This window comes from Cuculus canorus, chromosome 6, assembly GCF_017976375.1.
Source record: "Cuculus canorus isolate bCucCan1 chromosome 6, bCucCan1.pri, whole genome shotgun sequence".
Lineage (NCBI taxonomy): Eukaryota > Metazoa > Chordata > Aves > Cuculiformes > Cuculidae > Cuculus > Cuculus canorus.
Genome location: NC_071406.1, coordinates 35,382,129 through 35,402,667, shown reverse-complemented (window position 1 = coordinate 35,402,667; position 20,539 = coordinate 35,382,129). Strand labels below are relative to the sequence as shown.

The window sequence follows — 20,539 nt, the reverse complement described above, 5'->3', positions numbered from 1 at the left end:
GTGATAGACTTGTCTGGAATAAGTTATTAGTTCCCACCTGTTGTACAGCTGTTGTTTGCCATTGAGAAAAAAAAAATGTAAGGACTTGCATTGTGTTTCAAGTTGTGTGGGTGGAGCCAATGTTGCATTTATTTTTTTTTTAAACCATATATGTGCTAAATATCTCTGTCTTTTTAAAAGAAAGATCGTTAGTAGTCAAAATCAACTTTGCTATTGTGTGGTGTCACATAGCCAGTGTACTGAGAGGAGAGGGTTTAGAAAGGCAGAGACAAACGTAGTGCTTAATTTGCTTATTAAAATGTCACAGAGATCCATTACTTAGCCAGCAGATTGCTGGCACTGGACAATTTCCAAAAGCCACCCCAATGAATGAATGGAAGCAGTGTCCATTGGGGCTTTTTAAACACACAAGTAGTATATTTGGCTTTGGAAGACAAACACATGAGCTTCAGATTCCTTGGTATGTTCACACACAGTTTCTAGCATGTATAGATGTGTGCTTGCCCTGTCTTTGCATCCACACTTATATTCATGAGCTGATTTATGGAACAGATGCATGTTGGGTTAACTACTGGAATATGTGCACCTTTAGGCCCAACCTATACCTCCTCTGGCACATCTTGCTGCCATTCCTTCCAGTCCAGTTGCCAGAGAGAAGGGATCAGCATCTGTTTCTGTAGACTGTGATGAGGTCTCCTCTCTGCCCTGGTCTCCTCTTCTTCACGCTGAACAGGCCAAGTGACTTTAGCAGCTCCTCTTACAGCTTCTTCTCTAAATCCTTCACCAGCTTTGTGGCCCTCCTCTGGACTCTCTCCGGTAGCTTTACATACTTTTTATACTGTAGCACCCAAAACAGCACCCAATACTCAAGGTGGGGCCGCACCAGTGCAGAGTAGAGTGGGACAATCACTTCCCTTGACTGACTGGTAACGCAGTGCTTGATGCACTGTAAGACACGGTTTGCCCTCTTGGCTGCCAGGGGGCACTGCTGGCTCATGTTCAACTTGCTGTCGACTAGAACCCCCGGATCTCTTTCCTCAGGGCTGCTTTCCAGCCTCTTACTCCCCTGTCTGTATAGACACCCAGAGTTGCTGTGTCCCAGGTCCAAAATCCGGCAATCGCTCTTGTTAAGCTTCATGCAGTTGGTGATTGCCCAGCTCTCTAGTTTGCTCAGATCCCTCTGCAGGGCCTCTCTGTCCTCAAGAGTGTCAACAGCTCCCCCTGATTTTGTGTCATCTGCAAATGTAGTTCCTGCATCCAGGTCATTTATGAAGATGTTAAAGAGTACTGGCCCTAAGATGGATTCCTGTGGAACCCTGCTAGTGACTGATTGCCAGCTTGGTGTAGCTGTCTCTGCACTGATATAGAACTGTTCAGTGTTCATCCTGATCAGCTTCTGTAGTCATCTCGCTATATATCTGTGAGGCTGCTGGCAATGGCGGGGGACAGGAGCATGGTGCTGGCTGTGTTTAAGGTGCTGCTGCAGCAGCCTGACTTGGGGCTTTTGCCTTCACCCTCACTCCCTATCCCCTCAAAAAATAAAAACAAGTATTTTTTCTCTTTGGCATCCTTAAATTTTAGTCTGCTAAATAATGACTTGGGAAAGGAATATAGCACGAATGTTTTCCACTTTAAACCAGCACTTTCATGATTCTTTTTCATATATGAATAAAAACACTGTTATTGAAATACGTTTACATTATCAGCAAATAATAATAATAATGATAATAGTAATAATTCCAACTGTTATATTAATTGAAAATTGTCATGATTTGGCACTTAAGTACTGACTGTATCAGGAACTTCAGATTGCCATTTTTAACAAATGCAACAGCAATTGCCAAGGTAGTAATTGAAAATCAAAACAAAACCTGTGTCCAGCACTACTTTCTCCTTGTTTTTTTCCCACCTCCAGTTAGCGGGTGTGTGTGATGGCCATACAAGCCTCTAGTAACAGACCTGTATTGCCATACCTCATCTGTGAGAAATTTTCTGCTGTTCCTGCCTTTTATGCACTAGGAGCTCAAAAAGGAGTGTGTTTTTCCAGGAAGTTTTCTCACTTTATCAGTTTGACAAAGCTCTGAAAACGTGTTTCTGGGTTTTGTGTGGGAGCACTCATGCTTGTGTTTACCGTATCTAGGAGGTGGACTAAGGTTTGTTTGAAGAACCTGTTTCTGTGTGGTGCTGATGTAGTTTTCTACTCTTTTCAATTTTCAGTGGATATTCTTTTGGTACTCATTTCTAAAGTATGTAAAACAGTAAGTCAAGGAGAAAATTCTGTGTGCAGTAGAGCAGGGGAGAGCTGAACAGTGCCGCATGTGCTGTAGTTTTTATGTCCTCTGGCCCTAGCTACAGGTGCCAGACAGCTGGCAAGAATGTGGTGGAAGTATGTCGGTGTAGCAATTAAGCAGGGATGGAGTTGACATGGGAACCACATGATACAGGACCTGGCAGGCTTATTCTGCAGTTCTGACATGCTTTATGTGGTGGTTGCAGCTTTTTAACTCACAGTCCTGGCAAGATAAAGTTGCAGTGTGTTGATAATATTGATACCTGCAGAAGGGCTGGGTGCTCTTCTGTATAGAGGGCTGCTTTGGGTGCTGTCAGAACCAATGCTGTTGGTGATCCCATGACATGCTATGTCTTGGCCAAAAGTGAAGCTTTTGCCTTAGCATATGCTACTAGAAAGCAAATGGAGAATTGGGCCCTTCAAAAGGGACAGGCTGGGATCTTGCTGGAATGGGAGAAAGATCAGTGTTACATGCTTTCTTCCTATTCACACATATTACTCCACGCTGGATGATTGCCTCTGTATCTTATGATACTCTTACAATGGCACTTAAGTTCACATGGCTGATTAAAGGCTTTGGAAACTTGATACTGCCCTAACTAGGGCTTTTCTCCATCCAGTGATTTATGAATCTGGAGTGTGTTTAACTCCTGCATTCCCTGGTTGATTAGTGCAATAGCTGTTTTTAACATATTGCCATCGGTAAATGCTAGAGTTAACACTGGATTTCAGAGCACAGTGTGTCCCACTACAGTTACTTTTACTGGTCTAGTCATTTTGCATTTTGTGAAAGGCAATATGGCCCCAGCAGTCTTTGTTTAATCGGCAGTCTTTGTTTAATCTGGAAACTAGTGAACATTGATTTGAAAATAAGCTATTTTTACATAAATATCTTACTTACCTACTGGTAAGAAACTGATGTCTTTCTGCAAATATACGTTTTAACCAGTCTGTTCAGTGCAGCACTTATGTAAGCGTACTTGTGTTGAATAGCAAAGCCGTCAGGTAGAGGTTGCTGTCATGCTATGGGTGTCAGGAGAAAGGACTGAACTAAATCCATATGTTACGCCCCACTCCTGACACCAGTAGTGTTAGGGACCACCCCAGCCCAGTCGCGAAGGGGAAGTGAAAAGGGTTCTGTTGATATCTGCATGGCATATTGGAGACTAACAAATCTCCCAGGGTAAATTCAAATGCACTATGTATTTTGGTCACAGCCAAAATCACAAAACAGATGCTTGCGTGCACTCTGAGTGGCAGCTTCTCAAAGTTGCAAAACCAGATTCCAGTCTGTTCAGATTACAATCTGATACCTAGAACACAGCCAAGGTTGCTAAACTAACTACAACACAACTCAGATTTGATCTGATACGCCGTAGTGCCAAGGAAAAGAAGATATGTCAGTGCCAAGGAAAAGTAAGATACGTCAGTGAAGGAGAGAGAAAGAAATAGCTGGGGAAAAGAAAAACTATTGCCACTCTAGTGGGGCACAGTGATTCCTCACGAAAATGTGGTCCATCTGGCAGCAACTGCTCCAGCAGCAATTCTTGAGAAACACGTGGTCCTGTAGTTCTTCAAGCCAGTCGAGCAGCAGCGCTTCTTCGGGCCGGTTCCATGGAGTAGTGGGCACACGCACTGTGCCTTCTTGGCAGGCCCTGTTTGTAGGGCAAGTCCATCCCTGTTAGCAGGTTGCGGGTGGTCTTGCTCTGAAAGTTTGTGGTCAGGCTGAGGGGCCAGTGCCTGCTGCCATATGTCCTTCTTCTCTGCAGCCCCCTGGGACAGTCAGCCCATACAGGAGCCATGAAAAAGCCCCTGAGGTGCACACTGAATGAAAAGACCCAGACAAGATTTTTCTGCAAGGTGCCCATTTTATAGGAAGACCAAGCTGTCAAGCAATTGATTTTCTTATATGTTGCTGGTAGAATTTGACAATTATGTTTACATCCCCGTGTCATTTGACTGTTTTATCTCATCACAAGGATATATTAACAGTGCATTTCATAAAATGTGGTTGTAGTCTGGGAGAAAGCTTTCTTCCTTATGAGAAAGATGTCTGGATTTATGCTGCAAGTGAGATGTTACTTGGAAATGCTGTTTAAACACAATACTAGAGTTGAAAAATATCATAATCCTGCTTAAGGTGCTAAGGAAACTTGGGTAATAAATCTGTCAGTGACATTCTTTGTAAGTCCCTGGTGCTCCATAGAGCTGTGGTAGTCTGATAAAGTAGAGCATCTGATTCTTCAGCAGAAGAAATTAAAATGACCTGGCTTAATTAATTTGCTATTTATGTACTGTAGGCAGCTTTCTGGCTAGGAAGTTTTGCTGTATTCTCTTAAGGGGGTGGCGGGGAAGGAGCATGAGGATTCACTTCCGTTAATTTTAATACTAAAGCTTACGCTGGCAAAGATCTGTTTAGACGCATTTCTGGGGGGTATTGGTTTTGCTGGTCTTGCAGAAAGACTGCTCAATTATTATTTTTTTTGTAATTAATATTTTTTCCTTAATGATCCTGGTGTATTAACAGCTCGTTTATTTACTAATCTGTCTTGCTGTAGTTCTGGATTGTCACTGCACAAAGTTTCACTAAGTAAAATTCAATTCTTGTACTGAAATGAGTCTTTTGTACCAGTATAAGATTTCTTGCTTAATTGCACAATTATCCAGTATGTTCTAAATGTGTAGAAAGTAGGAAGATAAAGCAGTTTTCCTGCAGATGTACATATTTTATCAAGACAGGATCTTCGTCACCCATGAGCGTGTTAATCTTGTGGTCCTGCTACCTTTTTCTCACTTACCTCTCCTTTTACCTCTTCCAATCTTTTATGCACAGTCTGTTTACTTCAGACAAGGAAAACCAAAAAGCAACATCACGCAGTCGGAGAAAAAGACGTCGAAGAGGAAGAGCTCGTCTCTCCACACGCATGACATTCCAAAGGAAGAGTACACACTAGCAGCCCAAGCCATTTGTAAGGATATAGAGGGTAAGACTGAAGACACCAGCCTACTGAAGAAGAAGACTGAAGACACTAACCTGCTAGAGACAGTAACAGAAACAGAGGTAAATCTTATTATTTTTTGCATTTCACTTCACTGTCTGCAAATAACAAGTATTCCAGGTGATTGTTTTGCTTAATTGGGTGTTAGCTCTCTGGCACTGGTGTCTAGTTCCTGTTGAGAAGTAAGATAAGTGATGTACTTTCACTTGTAATAATTAACTCTCTTGCAGAGTGGTGTAGATAACTGGAAAAACCCTGTCCATCATGTGGACTGGACAGCTGATATTGTCAAGGAGTTGTCTGCTGTCAGCCTGCTAAATTGAGGTTGTTCACCTTTTGCTGCCATGCACTTCTCTTTGGACAGACTTTTGGTTATGCAGCTGTGGCTCCATGAAATGGCAAATCCAGACTGAGGGGAGTGGTGGATTAGCAAAACTACCAAGACCTTATAATGCACAGCATTATTTTGTTTTTATAGCACTTCGCTGGCTCGAATGTACTTAAATGTTTTCTGAAAAAATATAACTTGTTCCAGCATACTCTTAGTAGCAGATATGGTCCATCCTCTGACAATTGTGTTTAAAATGTGGTTATGCTTGCATCTAATAGATCTCAGTATGTTGAAGACCCTCTAAAGGTAGCCTTGTACTCCTGTCAGTAAACATAGAAATGTAGCTTATGATACAGCTTGAGATGGCCAGACATTTGCTGGTATGCAAATAGAGATACTGCTCTGCCTGAATCAAGCAGTTGCTTTCTTGCTTCAGCTCACAAGCAAGATTTTTATCTCTGTATCGGCTGTTAATGAGGCAATCATGTGAAGCTTTCTCTCTCTTTCTGTCATGTAATAAAAATAAGCAAAAGATAGTTTTCAACAATTTTTTTTCAATAGGAATCTAGCTTACTTCAGAAGTGGTTGGTCCATGCTTTCACAAGCTTCAGAAGTGACAAGGCAAATCTCTGGCTACAACAAACTATCTCTGTCTTGTTCTGGGAGTTTGTTTAGGAGGTAGTTCCCCAGTGCATTTCAGCATGTTCTCTATGCAAAGATTCGTGAGTTTAGGGGAGACAGTGCCTTCTGCATGAAAAGCAGCTCTCCAGCTGTTGATGTATTTTCATAGCATACAATAATAGCACCAAACTACTGTGTTTCCAAACCTGCAGTGAAAGAGGATATCATTTGCACTTACTGTCCTGCTTTCTGCTGTGAGAATATCCCTTGTGCTTTTAAGATGTCCTGAGTGTCATGTTAACATTGTGAAGGCGTTTATGAAGCCACATGCTAAGATGTCTGCAAAAAGCACGCAGAGTTTTGTCCCTGAGCCACAGCATCAGCAGCAGTGTCCTTGTTCCATTCACATGAACTGAAATTGAAAAACCAAACAAAAATCACTTATTGTTTCTCAACAGCTACTGTCAAAATAGCTGGTTTGTAAAGCAAATGGAATTGCTTTCTAGGTTATGTGGAGAGTGCACCAGTGGCCATTGGAAACTAGTTTGTGCAGATTCAAAATATGGGGAGGGTTGTGGGCTGCCTTTTCTAAATAGTGCTACAGTCATCTTTGTCTTCTTGTGAACTTAGTGAGAAGTAATCTCTCAAGATATCAAGCTACATTAAGTATATGCATCAGAAAATAGTACTGTTTTTGTAATTGTCTGAATCTTTTTAGCATGTTTGCTAAATAATCTTCTGTCAGTGAATTTACTAATATTTAGTAGTATGTTAAAGAGTATATTTGCAAGCCACAAAGGCAGAAGACAAAACATTAAATCTCAGTTGTGAAACTTAGACCTAATTTTTGAGTAGGCATTCGTGATAATATTTTTTTAATTTTTTTTTATTTGACCATGGATGCCTAGCCAAGTTTATCGTTAAAGTCAGTCTCTCTCTCACTGGTGTGTTATCTCACAGCATGGACCTTTCTGGCTCATGTGCTTAGGATGTTTCCAGAATAATTCAGCTTTTCCTTATGTACCTTTAAAATGGCTGTGATTTAGCATTTGTTTTATTTGTTTTACTTAACAGAGGAGTGCTGACTTGTCCAGCTGGGGTGTACTGAATGAATACGTGGCTGAAGTAAGTGTGGAAGGATGTAAAAGATGCTAGTGGAAGATGCCGATATATGTATGGAAGAGAAGCATACTCACTGGTTACTAAAATTATTAGTTATTGAGCGTTGTTATCAAATTTGATAAAAGTGGTGCAATTTCACTGTTTTGTAGGGTGAAACAGGTACATGTACTGGCTGCAAAATTGGTTGCTAAGAGAACTGGTTTGAGTGAAAACACAGACCTTGCCCAGAGAAATTTGAACAATGTTTTTAATATGAGATTATGTTTATTCATTAATTGTTTCATACATTAAAACCAAAAAAATACTTAAAATACAAGAGACTGTCTCCTCTGTGAGAATTGTAACTATTGCTCCTAAGAAACCTCAGGACTGATTGGAGGAGCTTCTCTCTTTGTACTTAGGGTTTTTTTTGTTTGTTGTTTTGCTGTTAAAGACCATGGAAACTCAGAGGATGTTGAACATTTATTTGCAATAGCTGCTTACAGTTGAATTTAATTTTAAGTCAAGAATTTTACATTATTATTACTATTTTTCCTATGTATGAACTGTACGCCAGTCAGTACAGGTGAGTGTAAGATCTTCATTTAATTTTGGTAGTATTTGCACCCTGCCCCAACTGTTCCCCTCAGCTTGTAAGTTGGAATGTATTTTAAATCCCAACATGTGTCAAAATGGCACTTTGCAATGATTTGGTGCTATAGAATGCTGTTCTCCCTAATTTGCTCTTGCCCTTTAAAGTATCGTATGAAAATATATTATCTATGAAAATTTTTTATTTGAAAATTTTTTATTTGAAATTTTTAAAAATTAAGGACTTCATGTATAATATTTTTGTTAAATGCAAAGTCCTAGTGTTGAATTAATTTTAAACTAGAATTTGTCCAGAATTTAAGCTTGAAGCTGCTTATTTTCAGAGCAATTGCAAAACAGAAATGGTGAATAAATAACCTTTTTTCTTTTTTTAAATTTTATGAAGAAAATTACGATAAATCATGCTGCAGAACACAGTGAGCTTGATGCTAAAATATGTCCGGTGGGAATAGCTGAGTTAGAGGATGGACTTCTGGAGGAACAGGAAGCAGCTGAGAGACTGACTGTACAGATGAGCAAGCTACAGGAACAACTTACCCAGCACAGTGACTCCATGCAGATTCAGATGTGTTTCATAAAAATGGATAATGAGGTTGATACCACTTTTATTTTAATCCTAAAAATATTTAGGAGGCAAAAATAAAAATAAATATTGTGGGTTTTTTTTATTATTGAGTAGTACTTCACCTTGCTAACATGTGATGTGAAAAGCAGTAATTGACCATTTGCCAATATCCAGTGCTTTGTGTTGCTTGAATCAAATGACAGTAAAATTGAATTTGAAATGCTTCTATTTTAAAGAGAGTTTTTAGGAAATACATAGGTACAGTCTTCTGCTGGAAAATGATTGGACACTTCCTACTAGTTTTTGTTGATTACATTTTTTTACTGCATTGAGGAGTTAGCTTTTTTGGAGAGAACCTGCAAGAACTGCTAAGGCAATTGTAGTCAATCATACACTGAGGTAGGGACTCTGTGTAAAAACATGGGACTTGCTTTTTTTAAAATACTTTAAAAAAAAACCTTATGAAGTTCATGCTGAAAAATGGTGCAAAAAAAAGCCCCAAAGCATCATTGAAATGGAAGTACTTATTGAAACGTCAGTGTTTCTGTGGGTATGTCTGAAAACCACTTAATGGATGCAGCCAGGCTCCTTTTCAGATGTTCACATGGGACAGCAGACAGCACCCCTCCACTCACCATGTCTTTTACCCGGAGATCATTCATGCCTTTTGATTATTTGTAAATACTTGTGGGGGTTTTTTTTGTATGAGAAAATGATTAAGTAGGATAAGTTAAACTTCATTAAACTGACAGGTACCTTCTCCCAAAATATTTTGAGAAAGATATTTTGAATTCACTTTCACTAGCATTTATTTGTAAAGGTAAATTATAAGGTCCTTCTGAAGAATAATTACTTTCCCTTTTACGTATTGTTTTTCTCCTTTTAGGACTGGGAAACAAAGGTGTTTCCTGTTGGTGGGAGATGAATTGATAAGGTTTATGTGATTAACATAAAATAGGGTTTATGTCTCCAAACTCATTAGCTTTCTCTCACTTGCTGAAAAGAGGAGCTGACAGACAGGAAACAGTTTAGGGGGTACTAAATATTAATTATATCCTGTAAATCTTGATTGCTTTTACATCAATAAGAGCTACAAAATTTTTAAGTAAAAATACTTATTTCCTTGCTGGCATCCTATAATTTGTTAAAAAAAGTCACTTTTGATTAGATTTGTCATCTCTTTGAGATCAGTGTAAAGTTTGTCTTTCATTAGGGCTGCTATCATGTTTGAACACAAATACTTCTGGTCCTTTGGTGCAAATTCGTTAAAATTTCATGTACCTCTAACAGCTTTGTTTTAAGAAAGCGTACTAGGTTTCTAATAAGTTAAGACTATTTTAATTTTAAAAGTGTGCTTCTTGTGATCCATGTAGGAAACTACCATTCAAGAGCGAAATGAAGTCGCTAAGAATATAGCAGGTTGCCTTCAACAGACAAAGAAGGATCGAGATGATCTAGAGGATGAGGCTTCAAGTGCCATTGGTCAGATCCATGATTTGCAACTTCAGTTACATCAGGTGTGCCTCTCCTCTCCTCCAATTTTCGTTTCCTTACAAAGAGAGTAAGAACAAGTTTGGAATATGAATTTAAAAATATCTTGAAATCATTGCATAGCTCTTCATAATTCAGTTTGCAGTGCAGCAGTGAAAATGATTTCAGGGCAAGATAGAATTTTCTCCAGTTGCTAGGGAGAAGTCGCGAAGATATCCTTATGTTTTCTGCTTACTTGTTTGTGTGATGTTTGGGAGGTCATTACATTTCTTTGTCTATCAATTTAGCCCTTGTAAGGCAATTTTATCCAATATTCTTAGTGGTTTGGGATCTATACACAGCAATCACTGTAGTAATACGGGCTTACATGGAATCAGTTTTCTTTGCCTTTGCCAAAGAAAGCTCTGAATATGTGCATGGGCAACTGTAACAGCTTATGTGGAAACTTGCTATGTTAAAATAATGTGACTTGGCTCAAAGAAGATTTAAAATAACCTGAAGATGGGTTGATGCAGCCCATATGACGCATAGAAATCTGCTTCAGTGCAACAAGGTGATCATGGATCTAATCCCTGGCTAATGAGGGCCTTTCATCTGCTTTAATTTTCTTTTTTTCAAATATTTCATTCCTTTTTGGTGAATGCTTGTTGTTACACTGGCTATTCTCTCTGAACTTCTGTATATTTGTTGTCTCAGGAGCACTGTAGTGTATTTACTGTTTCAGGTTTGCAAGAAAAGAATTGTGCTAGGAGGGATTACATGTCTAAGATGTCTAGATAGGAAGGGGACTTGAAGAAAAAGTAAAAATGAAAACTAGGATTTAGTGAAGTCCACGCCCTGGAAAATAAATGCTCTGCTAAATGAAATGCTGACTTTGGAAAAGAACAAAAAATACTGTTTTATGTAAAATTCTGTCTACTATTGACAAAATGTGGAGTAATAGTGAAAATTATTCTACAGATGACTTTTGGCATGTGCTCCATAAGCCATTGAAAGAGAGTGAAAAAGCCTCCAAATAGCACTTCAGGGGTATTCTAAACAAGGCAAGTAGTATGATGGGGGTTGTTTGTGGAAGCATGTGAGCTTTGATAACAGATGAAAGTACTAGTGCTTTATTAAATATTACCTCCTTGGCTTTAACAAAGTCTTCAGGGAAACATGTTAAAATTGGATGAAATACATCTATTTTAACCCCTATAGGTGTAAAATTTTTGTTTTTATTTAGAGGGAGTGGAGAGGAAAAAAACTTTAGTATTGAGCTGTAAATCCTTTGCAGAGAAGATTAAGTTTCATCATTGTCCTCTTAGCAGTATGTCCAGTCCATTGGAAGTCCTGCCCTTTTTTAGGAGCTTCATAGATGAATTATCTAACATTATTTATATCTTTACAACAAGGAATAGTATCTAAAACATTACAAGTGTTGTCTGACATTATAGGGAGACTCTTAAGTGTTGAGAATGACAGACAGGTAAATCTCTGGTAAATTAATGCAGTATATTTTGAGTACTGTGAGACTTTCTTCTAACTGTGAGTACTTCTATATGTTCAGGTTATTGAGATGCTGAACAGTAAAAGCCCAGGGAAAAAAGAATTATTAAGCATATAACAGTACAGTTGTGCCTGAACTTGAAACACCTAGATTAGAGTAAAACTTACTGTATCTGTAAACAGATTTTTTTTTTTTTTTAGAAACAAGTGTATAGGCATTGTGATTACTACCATATATTAAAGTGATTTCCTTTAAGCTCATAACTTGCAATGCCATAGGTAGAAGCAATAAAATTTTAATTTTATATTGATCAGATGAGTCAAAATTAGACATGGCTATTCTGTTGGCTGCTCCTGTCTATGGTAGATATTTTCTCAGTGCAAATGGATATGAGATAGATATGTGTGTGCAGCATTATAGCATGCTTTTTTTAAAATTTTATTTTTAAATAAAATACTCAAAGTTTGAGATGGCCCGTATTTTCTTTCTCTCTGGAGGCAGTGGCATGTTATTTTTTATTATTTGGACAATTTGATATTTGTTATGACATTCGAGGAGTCTTTCAGTAGTTCTTTCCGCTCTCCAGTATGTGTTTAAAAATCCTGTTGCCTAGGCCTATGATCCACCCTGCACTTAGCAGTAAATATTGTTAATGGAGATATATTAAGAGTATGAGGTTTAAGGAAATTAAAACATATCACATTTCAATGGCATATTTAATATGTATAATTTTATTTTACAGAATACCAAAGATAGAGAAAATCTGCTTGCCCAAGCAGAAGAGGACATGAAAGATAAAATTCAACAGCTGTGTAAAAGCATAGGAGAAAAAGAACGGCATATTAAAAGACTTCAGGATCTACTAACATCAGAAAGATTTAGTTTGTCTGTACTACAGCATACCCTTTCTCTCCGGGACTCAGAAATAACAGAATTGAAAAATGAAATAGCTTTTTCACGAACAAAAGAACAGCAGCGTATTGAAGAGCTGAAAGTCAGTCATGACAAGGATATTTGCAGACAGTTGGAGAACTTGAGGGCTGAGCTGGAGAAGTGCCACAGAAGAGAGATTGAAGAAGCTAAGCAGGTATATGAAGAAGAAGTTGTTATGAAATATAAGAAGGAACTTGAACAGTTTAAAAAAGAACTCTGTGCTCTGAATTCTGAAGAATACATTCAGAGTTTGAATGGCATGATAATTGACTTAAATAATAGTCTTCATGAGTCTGAAATTAATAAGGAGAACTTAAGAAAGAAACTTGAAAACCAGCAGGAAGACTTCCAGAAAGAAAAATCTGAAATTGAAGCTAAATACAAGGATTTAATTGATGGCTTTAAGTCTCAACTTTCTGATGCAGAAGAGCAGATCAAGGAAGCCCAGCAGTATAAGCGAGAAAAACAGTCTTTGCATGAAGAGATCCAGAAACTGAATTCTTTCATCCAGGAATTAAATAAAAAGCGAATTTATGACTCTGAAAAAAGTATAGATGTAAGGCAAAAGCATGATGAAGAGACTGCCTCCAGTAAAAAGGTAATGAAATGGAGGGAAAAACAAACTTTACCAGAGGTATCGCAGTTGCAGAAACCAGAGCTTGAGGAGATGTGGAATAAACAGCACCAGTTGAAAGGTGAAGATGAGCTATTTTATGAAGAACTAGAGTTCCAGCGTGACTTCAGAGTAGCCTCCTCAAGGGATCAATTAGAAGAAATTAAGAATTCAAAGGTCACAGAAAATAATGACAGCAGTGAAGGAGACAATCTATCTGAAGAACTCTTGTCAGAACTAGAGCCTTTCAGTGGTGGTGAAGGCATGTTGGCGAAATACCTCATTTCCACGAAGAGACCAGAAGAGCTGTATGTGTCTGGTGCTTCTGAAGATTGTACCATTGAAGAAGGCAGATGCAATAGATATGGGTTAGACAGTAGTGTGCTTCTACAGCTTAGCAGAGATTTTATAACTCCTATGTTAAACTTCAGCCTTGATGAGGAAGCATGTCCTGGCAATTTGGCTCAAGAGGCTTTTGAAGAGACTGGGGTAGGAGCAGCGGCCTTTGCTTCATTTTTGTCAGATAACTCCCTTCAGCAAATCAAAATTAGTGGCCACGATGATGTAAAGGATGATGAGACAATTTGTTTAATAAAGAGCATGAAACTAACTGAGCAGGTCCATGAGGAGGAGTCAGCCTTAAAGAAATCTTATCAGGAGACCCAAGAGGCTGCTGGAAAATGGGAGGAAGTGATGGCTGAGCTCTCTCGTATACGTGTGGAACTGGAAAAGGAACGTGAAGCACGGAGCCATTGTGAAAAAAAGCTTCTTCAGAAAATGGAGAAGGAGAAAGAACTTGAAAACAAACTAAACCAACAGGGTGAGGATGGAGGCCAACCTTACTATGCTGTAGAGCCTTTAACACAAGTGTCAATGTCCTCTGCCTGGCAAGAATTGGTAAAAGACCTCCAGGAGGAAAGGGAAATGTTGATGGTGCAGCTGCAAACTCAGGAGCAATTAGTGAAAGATGTTCAAGAGCAGAAAACAGCTTCTGATTCTGTAGCAAGTGAAGTACAGTCTCTTTTTGGACGTCAGTTAGCTGCTTTGCAAAGTCGGAGGGATCAAATGGAAAGACAACTTCATGCTCAGAGGGCTAAAAATCAGACAATAGCAGAACTGCTTGGTCAGAAAACTGTACGTGAAGAGACTTTGCTAAAAGAACAGGAGTTCCTCAAAGCTGAAATCAATAATAAAGAACAAAATTTAGCACTGCTATTGAAAGAAAAAACGACCTTAGAAGAAAGATTATCTGACATGGAGAAGGATCTAATAAAAGCAGAAAAAGCACTAGCAGAGAATGCTTGTATCATTGAGGATTTTGAGAAAAACATATGTGACCTTAATGCTGAAGTGAAAAACCTTAAAGAAATACACGAGTGTGAAAGACTGGGATATGAGGACAGATTAAACTTCAGTAACCTAGAAATTCATAAACTTAATGCTGAATTAAAGGCAAAAAGTACTGAGTACAGTGACAACAAAAGTCAGTTGACTGAAGAAATTGCCCTTTTGAAGAAGGTTTGTTTGGATCTTGAGACTCGCTTGCAGGAGTCCCTTCAGTCTGCACAAGCTGCACAGGAGGCACAATCTGAGGTGGTGAAACATTACAAAGAAGAAATGGATAAAATGGAGACTCAACATATTGCTGAACTAACTAGAGTGAGTTTAACGCACAAGAAAGAGGTAGGAAACCATAACAATAATAGCAGGAGCTTTGGGATTTCAGAATGCTTAAGGTAGTAATTGTAAGCATTTTTATGCCTGTTTTCAGATAGAGGAATTAAATGCTGAAATAAAAGATAACATGGAAAAACAGCAGAAGCTGGAAGGAGAAAGAAAGGAACAGATTGTTTTAATAAAAAAGGTAAATGCTGTAATTTGGTTTATTTCAGAAAAATAAACTAATTTTGTAGTATTTGTCACTTAAGCCATATAAACATTTTAGAGATGCAAAAAGCTCTCAATTGTTTTTTTTCCACAGTGTCGCTGATTTTGGATCAGGATGAGCATTCTGGCTCAGTGATTTATTAGGGGGCTAACTAACTGTATTTTGAAGAAAGCTCTTTCTATGCAGGTACATGAACGAGAGCACGATCGTGAAATCTCTGAGCTGATTGCTAAACATGAAGACGAAATGAAGAAGCTCCGTGCTAAACTAGAAGAACAGCAGCACCAGCAGGATGAACTTCAGCAGCAAATGGCAGCCACACACAAAGCAGAGATTGAGCAAGCTCAGCTCCAGTCACAGGTAAAAATGAAAAAACGCAGTAATTGCTGTTGGTTTCCTGATTGTTGCAAAGAGAAGGCTCTTTGATTTTTTTCTGAGTATGTGTCCACTTTTGTATAGTGTTGCAATTGAAGCGTTCCCTTGGTGAGTGGTAGTAGGTATTTTCTACAGGAGTTCTCAAGGATCCTCACTGCAATCATATTTTAACATCAATTCTGAAGAAAACTGCATACTTAAATGGATGGGTTAACCTCCCCAACTTTGAGGTTTTTCACATCTTTAAGCTTGAAAAAAAATTAAAAAAATTATCAAATATACTGACCCCCTCCCACCTTTAAATTTTCCCACTAATATAATTAGGAATGCTCCTGTGCTATATGTATGTAAACCTGACTTTTTCCTCTAAATATTTACTGTGGTTTTGAACATTTCTGCTAAATATAAAATGGCAAAGGAAAGAATACTTCTGTTGTTAGGTCAAATTACAAGATATTGGTGTACCATTAAGTTTATTTAAGAATCAAAGAGTTTGGCTGGTGCATTTTAGCTGCCGTATCTGACTGCTGGATGTTTCCCACTTCTTTTTTAGTGCAGCATGGTGAATTTTATTTCCAGTTTTCCAATATAACTTCAGAATTTTTCTCTTTAACGCATTATAACCAACAGCGAATGAGGAATCTTTTTTCTGAATAGACAGTGAAAGGTTGGGGGAATTTGTGTTCTGCTTTAAGAACATTATGAGGAAGTGGACAGGTGCAAGGTGTTTGGTAAGGGATGAGTTTATTGGTAAGGGATGAGTTTATTGGTAAGGGATGAGTTTATTGGTAAGAAAAGCCTTTAATTCCCACTGAAAACTTCATGCAAATCTCATTGTAACAAAAGTTGGCTTATTTTCAGGGTTATATCCCCGACACGAAGAAACACTCCCTAAGTACAAAAAAGTAAACCTTAGATGTGTTCAACAGTTGAAGGCAGTTGAAACTGGTCATGAAAAAAGTGAACATAATTCATTAGAGGGAGGGGGAAAAATCCTCTTTGTTCTCCATTACAGAAACTGCACAGCCTTGAATTGGAAGCTTTACGCCTAAGCTTAAATAATATGCACACCTCCCAGCTTGAGCTTACACAGTCTAACTTGAGAAAAGAAAAGGAAACTGCCCTTGTGGAACTACGGGAGATGCTCAATGATAAGCGTGCTCAAGAGGTAGCAATTCTGCAAAGCCGCCATCAGCTGGAGTGGGAGAAAATTAAAGAACAGTGCTTGAAAGAAAAAGAAGACCTTAAGTTAAAGTATCAGCAAGAACTAGGTATTAAGATTGGGGAATAATGGACTAGAAATTGAAACCTCATTATTATTATTATTCCTTCACAGGTTTCTGTCTTGGTGTAGAGCTGACCTTCTGAGAGGTGACTGGTGTTGCCTTGAATTAGAGACAGCATCTGGACTGGCATATGCGGAAGTGCATGCCTTGTATGCAAAAATGAAATTGTCCAGACCCAGGTTTAATTTTTCTTTGACTATATGGGAAATTTTGCTGCTATTTCTGTAAAATAGCACTGTACTCAACTAGTTGCTTTCAGGAGGCATTAGATGAGCTCTCATTAAGAACTTCATTGGTGCAAAGAGTAGAGCCCTTATGTTTCTTACAGGTTTTTACTGCCTTAAGTCAGCACTGACTACTGTTGTGTTTCTGAATATAGGGTATAGAAATGATGGTGTGCTTGGTGTTGTTTGGGATGTTTGCCTCTTCCCGGTTCAGGAGACTGTTTCTGACCTGTATAGCAGAGCTTGAGGAATTTCTGGAGAAGGGGGAGGCCTACAGCAATTGACTGAAAAAGTTTAGGAACAGTTCCTTTATTTGTCCTTCCTTGAGAGGAATAGAATGGTCTAGGGCTGTGTCTTTTTTACCCAAGAGTCAGAAGCCATTTGTTACCACCAGTGTTGAACTGATAGCATGGTGGGTTGAGGGAGCAGGAAGAGGTCTGGATGCAGTTCTTAAGATCCATGCTGTTTGTATGTTTTGACAATGTCGCTTAATATGAACATAACCACTTCTGAATGCTTGAATGTAGGCGCTGAGAAGGAGAAACTGGAATCAGATGGTGGAGGAGTCCTGGTGGAGAGTTGTAGATGCTTTGACCTGGGGGGCTAGAGGAAAGACCATTTTCTGCAGGAAGGCGATGATTGGGCGTGACCCAAGTCATCTGAGTGCTGGGACACTGTCTTGTGACATAGCTGATATTTCTTTGACTACTGGACCATTAGTTGTGTAGCTGTCACCATCTTAGTCTCAAGACTTCTCATTTCCCTCTGAAAAACTTGAAATAATGTTGTAAGCCAAGGCAACAGTACTAAGCCATGAGGAAGGACACCAGTAGGCCTTCACAGGATTCTTGTGGATCAAGAAAGGTGCTGAACAAGAAGCTGGAGTGAATATGTGAGGAGGTGGGAACGAAGAAGCTATTGGTGTCAGTGGTAATTGAGCAGAAAACAGCATCTGTCTTGCAGTCTGTCTCCTAGGCATTTTCAGAAGAAATTTGAAAAGAGCTTTCTACTTTCTGCTGCTGCCTGCCACACTTTCTCTGTGCTTGTGGAGGCAGGTGATTCAGACATTTAATAGTCACATACAGCGAAATATTAGCACCTAAAATGACATTGATAGGTATCTGAATCTATATCTTTAGTAACAAAAATGTGATGATATGTTTTTGTTTATGTTTTTTATGGTTGTTTTTTTTAGTACCATGCTCTCTGTAGATTTGAGTAGACTTTTCTTTGCTAATTAAACTAATTCTTTGTAGTTGTAACTGTGAGATATTTATTTTCTAAAATGGAAGTGAATTACTGGGATATAGTGTAACAGCAGATTTGGGTAGAACCTGGTACCTTATGCTGCTGCATGCCTAACCTATTCAAGCCCTGAGTTTGGCAATGAAAATGGTAATCTCATCCATATTTCTACTTATAATTTAATCATAATATTTTATATAAATTTATTAATAAGTAGTATTTTATTTCACAGTTGATCAGAGAAAGAAAATAGAATTGGAAATGGAAGAGACACATATCCAGGCACTAGAGGTACAAATTCTGTTCTTCCTACAAGAAAAACTAAAACTCGCTTCAGTAAAGTGGAGCTGGTAGAAGTCCTGTGTCTACTACACATTTATTGTAGAGGACAAATAAATGGAGGAGAAAGGAGTTAAAAAAAAAAAAAAAACGCAAACAGTGCTAATTTAGTAAATTTGTTTGCTTTAATAATGCATGTTTTGCTCTCTTAGACTCTCAAAAAAGACTGGGAATTGGAGTCTGAAATGCTTTTAAAAAGCATGTGTGAAAAGCTATCTGAAGACCATGAGACTGAAATGATAGAACTACAGAAAACTCTGGAAACAGAATTAGAAAAAGTCAAAACAGAGCTGGAGCTTCTTTCTGCTGAGAATGAACAATCTAAAAGTAAGTGCCATGGACTGGAAAGAAGTTGCCTTTATTCAACAGTGGCAAAGCTAACTGAGTGTTTTTAGAACCTGTATGAGAAGCAAATAAGATGTATCCATGTATTCTTACTTAAGTACTGCATTGATGGCTTGAGACTGTCTAGAAAACGGGACATAAATGTAGAATTGTTTAAAGCCTAGTTAGCTGTGTTTTGACTTCTGCAGAATATAAGATGGACTCCTTTAAAAGGAGTTGCTGTTTGGATGGCAGCTGAAAACCGGCTTTGGCAATCACTGGATCAATCAAAATTCTGATTAATATCTTCTAACAAAAAAAAAAAGGGTGTTGGATTGTGAGTAATTAAAACTTGATGGAACAGTGACTTTTAGAAATACTGTTCTGGAAGCGTTGTTTTTGAAACTACTGTAACTAGAGTTTTTATTAACTTGACAAATGAAAACTGGATGGGTACCTAGCCAGGTACATCTGTTTGTCTTTTGCTGAGATGCAAATAGAAGGTAGGCCTATGAAAAGTTTGTGTAGGTCTCGAAAGTCCAACACAGCTGCCCAGGTAGCAGTTGACTGGCATAGTAATGTCAGATTGGCTGTCAATGATGACATGTAAACAAGCCATGAGATGTGGTGTGCCATGAAGTGAGGAGAGAGAGTTCATCAGAGTGCCTAGCCTCGGGAGCACTATAAAAGGTGAGAAACATGGGAAATAATGCTCTCTTCAAATAAATAGAAATGCAGTGTTAAAGGTGCTGGATGATGCTGGCTGGCAGCAAGGCCAGGTTTGAAAAGCCTTTTTGATCTGCCTAGGGCCAGATGCTTTCACAATGTTTGGTTCTCCTTTGGCTGCTGTGAGGACTTTTTCGTAGCAACTACTTATTCTCCCCAGCCTGCACTGACTTCACTAGAGTTCCCTGAACCTGTATCATTAAAGTCTGTTCCATGAGGATAATGTGCATCTCTTGCAGCTCAGTATTGCTGAAATGTGGTTACTTAATTGCAAATTGTGGGGAGGTCAAGATTTGTTGACCAAATAAGGTAGAAACAAGTTTACAGGATTGGGAGTGTTCAGTGTGAAGGCCAAGTGCACCTGTTTGAAGCTTTTCTAGTCTCTCTTGTTCATAATTCCTACTGTGTGCTGCTGAGTGTGGTCGTAGGAGAAATTGTTTGTAGGCCATGAAGAAATGCTTGATTCCCTAACGTTCTTATATTCCAAATATGTGAGCTTCTAGGTCAGGATGTTTGTTCATGTATACAAAGAGCAGATGTTCATCCCTCTGGCACTACTGTTGGTTACCTCCTGGCTAATAGTGTGAGATACAGAGATGCACTGTGTAGAAATGTTAGACTTTACCATTCAAGTATTTTTGTGATTCTCCGTAAGCCATCATTCTAGAGACATGTGTTAGACAGAAGTTGTACAGGTTATTCAGTAACCAGGAAGGTGGTGTAATGGAACTAATTTTTAATTATAGCAAAATATGTAGAATTGGAGAAGCAACACCAATTAGCCATTCAAAAATTACAAGAACAGCTGCGAAGAGAACATAACCAACTCCTAGAAGATATGAATATGAAAAGTCAAAAAAAAGAAGAGAATCTTCAGAAGGAGGTAAATAATATTTCTTTATGTATTTGAAGTGGTTGATAATACACAATGTAAGAAAATCTAGACTATATGCATATCATATTTTTATATTTAGGGATTTTATTGAAAAACTAAAATGCATCTCTCAAAGTAGGATTTTTTTGTAGTGGTTCAAAATCTTTTGAATGCAAATACCTTTGTGCCATTTGATGCTCTCTCTTCCTCTGT

At 38.5% G+C, this 20,539-nt stretch overlaps 1 protein-coding gene across 6 annotated transcripts in view; it reads left to right on the top strand.

The window, feature by feature from the left end:
* The window catches only part of PCNT (pericentrin), a 99,364-nt gene that overhangs the window by 1,866 nt on the left and 76,959 nt on the right, over positions 1 to 20,539 (top strand). For 5 of the 6 annotated variants that reach the window (XM_054070425.1, XM_054070423.1, XM_054070420.1 and 2 more), the window contains exons 1-11: positions 5,007 to 5,351; positions 7,316 to 7,366; positions 8,340 to 8,546; positions 9,893 to 10,036; positions 12,242 to 14,728; positions 14,817 to 14,909; positions 15,120 to 15,293; positions 16,324 to 16,579; positions 18,296 to 18,354; positions 18,555 to 18,729; positions 20,199 to 20,335. In XM_054070425.1, the coding sequence (XP_053926400.1) occupies positions 5,007 to 5,351; positions 7,316 to 7,366; positions 8,340 to 8,546; positions 9,893 to 10,036; positions 12,242 to 14,728; positions 14,817 to 14,909; positions 15,120 to 15,293; positions 16,324 to 16,579; positions 18,296 to 18,354; positions 18,555 to 18,729; positions 20,199 to 20,335 (4,128 nt within the window). Of the gene's footprint in view, positions 1 to 5,006; positions 5,352 to 7,315; positions 7,367 to 8,339; positions 8,547 to 9,892; positions 10,037 to 12,241; positions 14,729 to 14,816; positions 14,910 to 15,119; positions 15,294 to 16,323; positions 16,580 to 18,295; positions 18,355 to 18,554; positions 18,730 to 20,198; positions 20,336 to 20,539 lie in introns of those variants that run through there. The other variant, XM_054070422.1, reaches the window with a different exon arrangement.